The sequence below is a fragment of the Brachycentrus maculatus genome, unplaced genomic scaffold, assembly GCF_059751285.1.
Source record: "Brachycentrus maculatus isolate JH-2025_06_01 unplaced genomic scaffold, ASM5975128v1 h1tg000214l, whole genome shotgun sequence".
Lineage (NCBI taxonomy): Eukaryota > Metazoa > Arthropoda > Insecta > Trichoptera > Brachycentridae > Brachycentrus > Brachycentrus maculatus.
In genome coordinates this window covers 2635-15072 of record NW_028280965.1, presented here as the reverse complement: position 1 = coordinate 15072, position 12438 = coordinate 2635, and the positions used below count along the sequence as shown (strand labels likewise).

The 12438-nt window shown below is 34.2% G+C and overlaps 1 protein-coding gene and 1 pseudogene across 1 annotated transcript; both read right to left on the bottom strand.

The window, feature by feature from the left end:
• Positions 1-703: 703 nt before the first annotated feature.
• Positions 704-11439, bottom strand: LOC148306998 (putative electron transfer flavoprotein subunit alpha, mitochondrial pseudogene; annotated as a pseudogene).
• Positions 11440-11744: 305 nt separating this feature from the next.
• On the bottom strand, positions 11745-12126 carry LOC148306997 (lysine-specific demethylase 4E-like). The gene is made up of 2 exons (XM_088264086.1): positions 12013-12126; positions 11745-11957 (listed from the first exon to the last, which is right to left on the bottom strand). Exons 1-2 carry the CDS (start codon positions 12124-12126, stop codon positions 11745-11747), a joined length of 327 nt encoding a protein of 108 aa, XP_088120212.1.
• Positions 12127-12438: the final 312 nt, after the last annotated feature.

Below are 12438 nucleotides of genomic sequence, written 5' to 3'. Positions count from 1 at the left end.
AGAATTCATACAGCAATGAGCTATCATAAGAACAAACAAGAAGCATCATTCACAAAATTCAGAGAACTGCTCTCAAATATCGAATCCATAAAGAATCTATACAGAGGATTCAGAATAACTGCAATAATGTCGGTCATACAGTACAATTTTGTGTTGAATCTAACCGAAACCTTCACAAAACTCAGCTAAAATCCAACAATCCCTACAGGCATTTTGACTCCTGAGCTTTTTCTATCAGTTTTAGGGGTCGGACTCTTACATCCCTTGGATACATTCAGGTAAGTTTATATTATTATAAGTTAGGAAGATATTTCAGTTTAACAATATGTATCGACCTGAGATCTTTACTAATTATCGGTCTGTCTTGAAGAAGCTTAACTAAAATCAATCGTATAAGAGTCTTTATAATGGATTTACGGTGTCTTTGGTGAGGACAGCGATGTTTGTGCCATTGTATTGGCAGATTTTGGGAGTATGGAAGAGTCAGAGGTAGAATTTTGTCGATAAAAAGGTGGAAGAAGAGTCGGGAAATTTATGATATTTAAATTTTAATAAATATATCGACAGTAACTCAAAAAATTGTATAATTTACAGTTTGGGGTTTAAGTGCATTTGCATATGGCATGCATAAATGTGATGCTGCATGTATAAATTTGCATTGCATTTGTATGTTTGATTGTGTATGTGCATTTGTATACATCCATCATGCCGATTTAATCTTCCGAATCTTTTCAGTTAATTCAGGGAGCACCTTGAATAGATCAGCCTCAAGCCCATAATCAGCAACCTAAAAGATGGGCTAATCAGGTCGGTTATTAATAGCAACAATACATTTCGAATCCTTCATTCCAGCCAGATGTTGAACTGCACCCGAAATACCCACCGCAACATACAAATCAGGGGCAACAACCTTCCCAGTTTGTCCAACTTGCATCTAATTCGGGCAATACCCAGCATCCACAGCAGCTCGAGAAGCACCAACAGCAGCATCGCCAAATGCTTGAGCCAACTGATAAATAACATCAAAATTTTATTTGCTTTTTACTCCTCTACCTCCTGATATGACGATCCTTGCGGAAGACAATTCTGGTTTATTACTATCGCCTTTCTATTCGGAGACAAAGCTTGCCTTACCCAAATACTCTGATTTCAACTATTAAGTTTAGGCGGTGTTTGTACCCGCTTTGGGCTCCTCGAATGCAGACGATCGAAATGTTAAAAAATCAATTGCCTATTCAGATTGCACCTTAGAGAGTGCATTTCCTGCGTAGGTGGGTCTGATGAAGGTCTTTGCATCCTATACAGTTATATGAGAATTGTTACAATAATGTCAATGATGTCAGTAATTGGTTGCGTACAATACTTCCCCGAAACCCTCGGAATAACATCTTTGCCATAGCTACTCGTTAGTCCAATTACCCTCTGATACTTATATTTCTCAATCGCCTTCTCAACATAATCTTGAACAACATCAGCAATCCTGGAATATATAATAAATGTTTACATTCTTTATTGGTCAATTGTGATAATTTTATGTACATGACTATCTGGGATAGTTTGTTTGATGCTTGAGATTACTTTTGAGAGTTATTTGCCGATCAGGAGGATGTGGATCTAATTGTATAGGATTTGTTGTACTTGTTGGTTGAATTTGTGGGCTGCTGTAAGCAGTTTGAGGGTATTTTTTGAGAGGGTCGTGTTGTTGTGTTCGGCAAGGACGAGTGTGGAGAAGGAGGGGAACAGTATTCTGTTGATCTGTTTTAACATTTGTTTGATATTATAATAATAATAATAGACAACTACGTATGCACATGCACATGCACATATTTATACACATCCAAATCTAAATATACGCCGATCTTTATACACACCCTTACACCTACAAATATACACCTCCAAATATACACCTATAATAATATATTTATCGCATAAATTCCCAACCCAATATAATTTTATTACCAAAACTAACTAACTTCCTAACAAACAAAACCAAACAAATGTAGCTGGACATCCTCGACAAACAACGCAACAAATTCTACGCGTACTTCTCTCATTTCATTCAGCAATTACCTGCAACAATAAATAAACAAAAACAGCCAACAAAAAAAACAACAAAATAGCTATCAATATAAACTAAGTAACCCTGATCGTAACTAAATGATTGATCATTTAAATCAAGCAGATCAGCATCGAATTCGCAATCGTAGGAATAATGCGGAGATGTTGAAATATTAGAACAATCGAATGCAATACTTAAAAAGAAGTATGTCGCAGGAAGTGGAAAGATTGAATTAATTGCCATCATCATTTACAGAGAATATACATCAAATGGATACAGAAAGAATAAATAAGCTCAAAATTATGCAGTAAACTAAGTTACGTTAGAATTAAGAACAGAATAAAGTACGGAGGCTTATTGAATAGAAATAAAAGGAAAGAGAGCGATCGCAGTAATATGAGCATATTCTCCGAAATAATAACATGGAAGAACAAAGTATAAAAAATTATTAAGAAAATAAAAAAAAACATATGCAGAATATGAGTATCTATGAACAGCATTACAATCTGATTCAGTCAAACGAAGAAATAAAAAGAAAAGGCTAAAAATTCACAGAAACTAACAAAGATGTGATAAATCCTTTGTATAGAAATTAAAAGTAACAAAGAAAGAAGAACAATGTCTAAATTCAATAAATTCTGAAGAAGCAAATCGAAGAAATAAACACTCGTAAAATAAAATAGAAATAATCTATACAATTGGGGTATGATTTAACAAAAAGTCTATTTCGAGGGATCCTGCATCATGACACATATAACCGAAAATAGTATGCAAATTATTTGAAGTAACAAATCGAAATATAAAATCAAAAACGAAGTGATGAACGAATCTCGTTGAAAGAGAAAGCTGAAGTATTTGGAGTCTTTGGAGGGGAACATTCTCATTAGAGAAAAAATCAGATTATTTACATTAATAAAAAAATGGGCTTAACTGACGATCATAACAGAAATCTATATCATGATCATGAAAATAATCAGAGTCAAAGTTCACCCCGAAATTAAATAACAGCAATTCCTACTCCAATAGCAATAAATACAAATGCGGACAATTATCAAAATTAACATAATACACAAAATTGGGAGAACCAATCAAACCTAAATAAAAACAATGAAAACAAACTCTAAATAAAGAAATAAAATCGGAAAAGTTTGAATGAGTATTCAATTTCAAGGCAGAGACATAGAAATAGAAATGTTATTAACAACAGCTTTGACTAAAATGCTTATTAGTAGTTAGCAAATAGCTATCGCAATGATAACAAAAATGCATTAAAGAATAGTTATAGTATCAGGAATGTGTAAATTCATCACAGAAAGTAACAAAAGTAAGAATCTTAAAGGTTTTAACGGTTCTAGCAGCTATAAAAACAGAAAAAATAGTAACAAAAATAGCAATAAAAGAATGATCGTAGAGTCTCAATAAAATCTTAATTAGATTTAAGAAACTTTAACGCTCAAATGTCCAAAGGACAACAACATCGCTATGATGAGCCCGCAATTTAATAAAAACATACAACAACAAAAAATGGAAACAATAAACGTTATTTTAAAAGTTATGACCTTGTTACAGGAGAAAACAAAATTTACCAAGCTCCATCTTCTTCTCTCGCGTATATCTGATGAAATAACTGTATAATTCTCTATATATATAAATAAATTAATTAATAGATAATATCACTCTCATCATGTCAAATTAGTAGAGTTCTTCATTTATCCCAATGGAGACTTTTAAGGAAGGTTCAGATACAATCGAAATCAAAAGACAATAGATCCGAAAACTGCCAGACTTAAAGATACTGATTCCACTTTACATAATTTTGATTCTGCTCCAAAGATCCGAAATTTATTAATCAAAAAGAATTGAATTCTGTTTAGTTGCCGCAAACTTCGATACAACTCCGATAACAGAACTCGAACAATTGATTAAATCTGCTGCAGAGCAAACCCATCAATAATGGCAGCTCTATTATTACTTAGATTCTCAAAGGAATATTGACCATTAAAAAATTAATAAATTAAGCTAAAAATATTCAGTCCAATCCAAAGTGTATTTCATGAAAAGTTTCGGAAATAGTGGAGTAAACTACTATGATGCGATTAATAACCAATGCTCATACGAATCATTCGTTGTTTTAATCTATGAAGGAGAGCAGCTGTACGAAAAGGACTCACTCGAAAAGGCCTCAGACTATTTTGTGAAGTAATAGAATGTCTATATTACGGGAGTTAATGTAAATTTTAATGGCTAGATTATGTAGCCACTTGAAATGTATCAGACAAGACCTTACCAAAAAAAGCCAATTTTATTCGATTAGGTTTCATATCCACTTGAATAACTTTCCGTGATGGCCAAAACCGTGCGCATTTTCAAGAGAAAGTTCTACAACAATATACTTCTGGAAGATCTCATGCACACAGTTGAAGATGTTAGTACCTTCTTTTAGAATCCTTTATTTTTTGTGATGCCTTTACTGGAAATGAATACACCTGATTACGATATGCCCAGATATGCTTCATTGCCCCCCTCCATTACAGAATTAATTCCTTTGAAAGTTGATAGCATTAATTAGACAATAATAAAAAGCTATAAGCCACAAATATAATTCGAGAAAGAACTTTAGATTCTCCTCTAAAAAAAGGGATATAACTCACTCATTTACTAACTGTTCAACAAAGATCAACTGATCCCACCCTCAAAAATGTTCAGCCATAACAAACTAAACATTCTGAATCACTCTTACCCAAAAAACTAACTAATTCCAAAAAAGATCCATCAAATTCAACTCCGCGAAAGAAATTAATAATTCAAAGAAGCACTACTCAAACAAATAAGAAAGCATTACCCAGGGTATGAGTATTATCTTTGGACGCGTGAGAATATCACTCGATAGAACTTTCCATTTACTTATGATCTTGTTATGGAAGTGTTCAATGGTAGAAGCAGGGCGAGTTTTTCGTATGGGGTTTAACATCTCATTGAGAAAGATCTGATGAAGTTCGAAATACTTTATCATCATGGCGGCTTCTTTTTTTAGAGTAACTATGAAGTGCTTGGCTCTCTTGATAATGAGAGAAGATACTCACTTGTTGGATGCTATGACGATGCGTCTGGTGCGAAGTTCCGCTTCTCAATATCATCTCCTTTAGGAGCAGAACCCCAGAACAAGTACATCGCACAATTAATCAGCCCAAAAAATCTAAATAGAATTGCAAATTATATTCCCTATTTTACAGAACAGACCCTTTATTTCGACTTATTCTCATTCATGCCATAGAATGCTCTGTACACTGAAATTAAGGTGCTCGCCGGCAATAAATGCAATATTTACTAATCTCACAAGTGCATATTCAACTCAATTAAGTAAATCCCGAAAGATTTCGATCATGAACAGTTTTCGATTGTGCGACAATAAAAGATATATACAATGATTCCTTGTCCTTTCTACTCGGATATGTATGGGGTGGGCCATTATTTTCATGGTTGGCCGAACGTCGATAAGTGATTGTGATCGTTATGTCATTTATTAAATGCTTTTATCTATGTATTTACATATGTTTATATTTATGTATCTATAGTAAAATTTAAATCGAATGAGAGATCGCATACAACGAACATATTTCAATATCTCCCTTGATGCTGGTGCTGGTCCTGAGGATACATCATATAGCCATTAGTATGATGATGCAAATATGTGTAGAGAGCTCCATGCCCATGTCCTCCATTGTTCCCATACATCTGGTTATAACCTTGCATTTGGTTCATGTAGACCCGATTGTTATCATAATAGGCCCTTTCATCATAGTATTAATTGTGAGCATATGAACTTTAGTATTATCTGTGGTATCCTGTAAGATTGTTTTTTAAGTATCCTGTCCCAATACCGAAGATAATGTTGAGGCTGGTTTCGAATTGGTTTGGTGTGAATAGCTCACTTTGTTCTTTCATTTTGTAGTAGCAGCATTCGGTGAGTAAACTATCGCTTCCTGCTTGATGCTGTGGGCCGATGCGATTGCACCCGATTTAGTAGCTTAGTTTTGTCAATCCTACATCTTTGAGTGAAGGGACATCCTTTATGATGTATTTTAGGTCGTAGACATTTGGGAAGTATTTCTTTAGCTCCCTGTAGAATTCATCGATTGAGGATGGCAGTTACATATTGCGGACTAATCTGAGCAGGTATGCGAAATCGGATGAGCCATGGAAAACGACCCATTTCACTTTGCGGTTATAGACGAACCCTGATGCTTCGAGGTATTCGGCGAAATCAAGATGGTCGATTCCCTAAGATTTAAGGCGGTCGAATTGAACTCCAGCTTTTTTGAGGAGATCTGCAGATTGATTGACAATGTTTTCTTTTTGGATGTCGAACCTAAAGTTAAACTGCCATGTGCACACAGGCTCCGGTACATTGCCATCTTCATCCGCAATGGTCAGCCCTATTTGAATGAGTTTGGTTTCTTCGACATTCCTTCTGATCAGATAGTATTCGTTTTCCTCTTCCGAACGATATCGCTGATTTTCATCCTTACTAACAAAAATACCAGGGAACTAAGTGTCCTATATAATCAGCATCCTTACCATAGCAATGACATTGAAGCGTTCTGCAAGCTTCATAAGTTTCTTCATTTCTTGATCAAAATTTGAGGCCCAAACATCACAAATGTTAGTATCAGGGAGCGAGAGGAGGTTAGCTATATTTTAATTCATTTAGTTTTAGTCTGATTCTGTTTAGTCTCTTTAATTGCTCTTGCCTTCCATATTAATAAATGAACTCTTGCACTTGTAATAGTTTTGAATATATAATGGTCACATTATAGGGCTTATCATAACCACTCATTGCTTTGTTCTATCTAATCAAATACGAACTAATTTATGGAGGCTGTGCTAATTATTTTATCTATTATTTATACGCAAGTTATTATTGTCTGTTTTTTGTTTGGTTTGATTATTTAGGGATTTATTTATTTATTATTTAATATATTTAATTATATTTATTTATATTTAATTATATTTATTTATATTTATTTATATTTATTTATATTTATTTATACTTATATTTATAATAATAGAGTATAAAGGTTTGAAATGAGAATTAGAAATGGAAAGTAGCCAAGATAATTCTCACTCGTCCATTCCATCCCGCTAAGTACAACAAACTAACAAAACAAAATTTCATCATTCATCTCATATCCCCCATTTCTCGATCTTTGCATTTGTTCCTATTCTTTTTCTTCATTGTCATACTAATTTTATCAAACCTATTCCTCCAGTATCTCATTTCCTCCCCTACATAACTAAGATAGGATTAGCACTTCTCAAGCTGGCTCTATTCTATCTTTTCTATCACATTATTCTTCAGCTATAGATAATTGCTGTATTATTGGTTGAGTTCTAAGGTGTATTCTATTGATGAAGACATTTAAATATTATATTGTGTTTATTGATAATAGTATTATGATTATGATTATGGGGGTTTATGTTGGAGAGTATGGTGTGTGTATGTCGAGTAATGTATAATAGGAGTATGAATATGTATGAGTATGAGTAGGAATTAAATTTTATTAATTCTTATGTAATATAAAATAAATAGTGTACATCAGATCAAATATCAATCAGTAAAACAGGTTTTCATTCATGCTCTTTTAACAAACTCACTAACTTATCATACATATCATACATTTTGCATATTATACATATCATACATCATACATATCATACATCATACATATCATACATCATCTAACATATTATAAAAGTAGTCAAAGCCTACATAAATAGCAAAACATCAAAGTTTCCATCCCAAAATATAATTAATCTTATCCGATAAATTTTGTTCCTTCACAATATGCGCAATTTATAACTCTTCTTTCAATTTCCTTAACTTAAATTCGTATCCCTATCTTTCCTTGCTAATTTATTTCGATTAGCGCAACAATGCTGTACATTCTTTTTATTTCTCCAACAATTACTTATTTTTTGATGTCAAATCATTTTATAATTGTTGACAGAGTAGAGTCAATTTCTTATTTTCAAATTAAAGTTTATTTAAGATTGTCAGTGATGATTGTTATTGAGAGGTTATTATTCTGTTTGATAAAGAGGGTGGTTGTTGCTATAAGGAGGGAATTTGTGGGGAATGTAGTGATGAGTTTTTTTGGGTTTTGTGGGAGGTCGGTTATTCGGTTGGCTATTTGTTGTTTGTGTGCTTTTGTTTGTTTGAAGGAATTCGATGTAAGGAAGTTAAATTAAGATTCATTTATTTTAACTTATGCAGCGATTTTGAGTGATCAATGAAAAGTAATGATAAGAAGTTTTCCAATTGTTAGTTAATTCGAAGGATTGTCATTTTCAATGAATCCTTACTTTATAGAAATCTGACTTGTTTTTACAACAGCCTGAAATGATGAGTAAAAGCATTCCACAATTTCTAACAATGTTCACTATTAAAATATTAAAGCTTCCTTAACAATTACTGAGATTTCGTTAGAAATATGCCTTCTTGATCTCCCAGCTTACCTTATACTCTTTACTTCTTTGATAATTAAATCTGGAAGAATTTCTTCATTTGTAATTATGAATCGTTCTTATTTGTGTTGTTATGTGTTGTATTTGCAGTTTTTGTAGTTGCAGAGGGCTTTGAGGCTGTCATGTACAGTTTTGTGCTAAAAACTTAACGATGGATTAAACTGGCTGGATTGATTCTACGTGATTGTTAAAATTTGGCTTAGGAGAAACTTGCACGACTTGGTGATTATTTTAAGGACTGGTAAGATGTCACTCGAGAGATCGGATATAGGGCATTATTTTTGAAGAATTGGTTATCCGATGTTTCGGAAAATTGTTTCATTTATGCTGTAGGAGAGCTAAAAAATAACTTTATTGTTTACTTTATTGCAAATGCCAGACAATAAGCAAGCAATACAAAAAATACACAAACATTATACAATAAAATACATGCTCTCATCAATGAAATCGAATAGATTTATGATTAATAATTATATCTTTACAAATGAGCCTTATCAAGAGCTTAGCAATCTGCTTAGCTTTCGTATTATTCTTAGCCGCAAGTGCTCAAACCACCAATTTCTCTTGGACTAACATTAACGGCACTTCCTTTATCAGCGAAGTTAAGAACCAAAACATTCCAGCAGCATGCAATAGCGGATGGGCATTTGCAGCAATCGATGTTCTAACTTCTAGGATCAAAATTCGCAGGGCTGCAAAATCTGTCGATGCCGCACTTTCTGTGCAAGTTTTGCTATCATGCGATACTTCCGATTACGGCTGTATGGGGGTATAACATATCTTATAAGTAGGGAGAACCACTATCCGCATTTAAATGGATAAAAAGAAACAACATCACAGACTAATCATGCCATTCCTACACAGCAAAAGGATATACAAATGGGTATGGATGCTCATCTGTGGCCAAATGCCAATCTTGTTCTGATAACACTTGTAAGTCAGTCGCAAATTCTAAAATATATGCGGTAGATGATTATGGTTCACTTGGGGGTGTAACAAATCTCGAGAAATAAATTGAATTATGGGGTCCGGTTGTTTGTGGTATCAATTCGAATTCATTGTTTACTTATACAGGGGGAATCATTCGAAGCTCAGGAAATAGTACAAGAGTCAACCATTTTGTAATGGTCTATGGTTGGGGGGAATAGAATGGGGTGAAGTATTGGAAAGTGAAGAATTCGTGGGGTTCGTTTTGGGGGGAAAAAGGACATTTTAGGGTGGAAAAGGGGAAAAATTTGTTAGGAATTTAAGGGATTTGTTCTTGGGCGAGTCCTATTGACACTTGGACTCAAGATGTGAGAAATAACACAGTTCCAAACAAAGTCTCTCCAAATTTAAATGTACAATATGAATTACCTGCATATTTAACACCTTCCAAGAGCTATCGAACTCCGAATTCTTGTGAAAACTCCGCTGCATTTTCAGTGATCCACATGATTGCAGATCGATAAAGTATAGCTTCACATGGAAGTAATCCAGTGACTCTTTCAGTGCAAGCCCTTTTGAATTGTGGGATTATTAAATGCTCAAAAGAAACAAGCCCTGCAGATATTCTTGTATATATTTAAAAATATGGGCTACCTGAAGAAAGTTGTCAGACATACCAAGGCAAATAGCCTGCAAAAGTGAGCTGTGGGGTTATCGATAGCTGTGCAAGCTGTACAGGAACTGTTTTTTCTCCGAAATGCACAGGAGCAGCGAACTACAAAAGATGGAAGATTAAAGAACATGGAGTCGTCATAGGACTATAAAACATAAAAAACCAGCTAGCTTCCGGCCCAATTGTCTGTGGCATCTAATTAACCCAAGCATTCACTGACTATAAAGGTGGAATATTCTCAGAAATCACAGTGAGCCCGAAAATTAACCATTATATATAATTGTTAAGTTGGGGAACTTAAAATGGGAAGACTTTCTGGCTCTGCAGAAACATGTGGGGTACAGCCTGGGGAGAATCTTCGTTCATTAGAATTTAAGCAGGCAAAAATATAATCGGAATCGAAAGCAAGTGCTACTATGGGAAGGCTCTTTTCTGATTAGAATTATGAATACAAATTATATGTCAATGTTTGCAGTGTAAATAAGATAGATATGTGCTTGTTTTTAGTTTGTTGAATTTTAGTATGAAATAAAGCGGAGTTGATCATTTACCATTGTCAGCTGACTGTAAAATAATTTTTAGGGGCTTTTTCCTTGGTTGAACATTTTTTATGGACTTACTTACAAGAAAATGCTTTATTTTGTATAATTAGCCCTGTGACTATCCTCCAAGTCCTGCATTTCTCGCATTAGAGCCATTGATCAATATCGAATTCTTCTCCCTTATGAATTATCTTTCGAGGCATGTTCTTTTTGTTCTTCATTATTTTCTTGGTGAATTTACTCTTAACGGCCTTCATTGTGATTGAATCTTCCTGGTCATCTTACTTGACTTAATCTTCTTCTTATTTTTCAACAAGGCTATAAATATGGGCTTGGAACTCTGCAAACTCACGAGTTTTTATAACATTTGTGTTCAGGAGATTCTTGTAGATTTCTATTGGAGAAGCTTTGACGCTGCTTTTCAGGCAATCGCAGGATTTTGTACATGTCAATTGACGAAGCCAGTCCAAGGTTGCGTAATTTACAGCCTATGCCAGATTGAAACCGGAGTTAAATCCGCAATGGTAGGCGCCACCAAAAGCGAGAACAAATTAATTTTATTATTGAGCTACTTTATGGATTACAAGTTAAGGGTTTCTTTTTTTGAGCAAGTAAGGATTTATGAGGGTTGTTTTATGTCTGAGAAATTGACTACATCGGCTAAAGTGCTCAGGAAAATACTTTGAGACTTACTTTTCAATAACAGGCCCCATATCTGCTCGCACACCGTACCAAAACTTAGTTTTTCCACTGTGGAGGTAGTTGATGGCAGAAAGGTCCAAATCTTCTTTATGCCAACAAAATAGTGCCTTCCATGAGCCTACATAGCAATAAGGATTATTGACTCCACTAACAGATTGGTTTAAAGCATCGCTCAACACACTTGGCAATTTTTTCAAATCCCACTAGCCCGCGCAGGGCTACATCAGCGAGTTCAAAATGTCAGCGCCATAGAGGGGAGGAGAAAACACAATGTTTTTCCAAAACTAAATAAAGGAATAAGTACAGTGTCTTATATTTAGTCGTTCGTCATGTTCTCTGATCCCTTGTCGACTTCTTCGGCCTTCAATCTGTACTCCTCATACTTTATGGATTTTTTGGCGATGTGGAGGCACTCGTAGACACCTCCCTTTCCATAGAGATTTTGCTCGATAGGGCCATTGATAATCAGATTCTTCACAGCTTTCTCGAGACTTGTTTTTCTCGCTTTCCATTCAGGAGGTGGTATAACCTATGTTAATCAAACAAAAAATGAGAAATAGAGAATTCCTGAATAACGGTCTTACTTTCACGATTCCATAGGTGCCTTTGTAGAGTCTGTCCAATTTTTCGACGAATTCTCGGAAATTTTGAAACTCCCTCATCGTCGGTCTGATAACCGGACAGTATGGTATATCCATCATGACTTTCTAAATTCCGATAAAGAAAAAAGTTATCTGATTATTATAATGAAAAATCCATAAACTGCAGCCTACAAAATATTCTTTAATGTACTTTCCCTACAATTATAATAAGCCAATTTAATTATATATATATAAACATAATAAATATAATGTCTTTATTAATTTATTAAATAAATGCATATAATCTCAATTCACATTTATATTCTATTTGATTGGCGAATTATATTGATCAAGCAATTACGACATTCATGCATTACTCTACTATTTCACGAGCTCATTGCAATATTAATAAAAATAGGCAGTTGCATT

What these genes read in the sequence shown, in the direction of transcription:
- LOC148306997 (XM_088264086.1), bottom strand. Translation starts at nt 12,126, where the DNA reads ATGGATATACCATACTGTCCGGTTATCAGACCGACGATGAGGGAGTTT. An exon ending in GCACCTATGGAATCGTGAAA is followed by an intron (nt 11,958 to 12,012) that starts GTAAGACCGTTA and finishes TGATTAACATAG; the next exon opens with GTTATACCACCTCCTGAATG.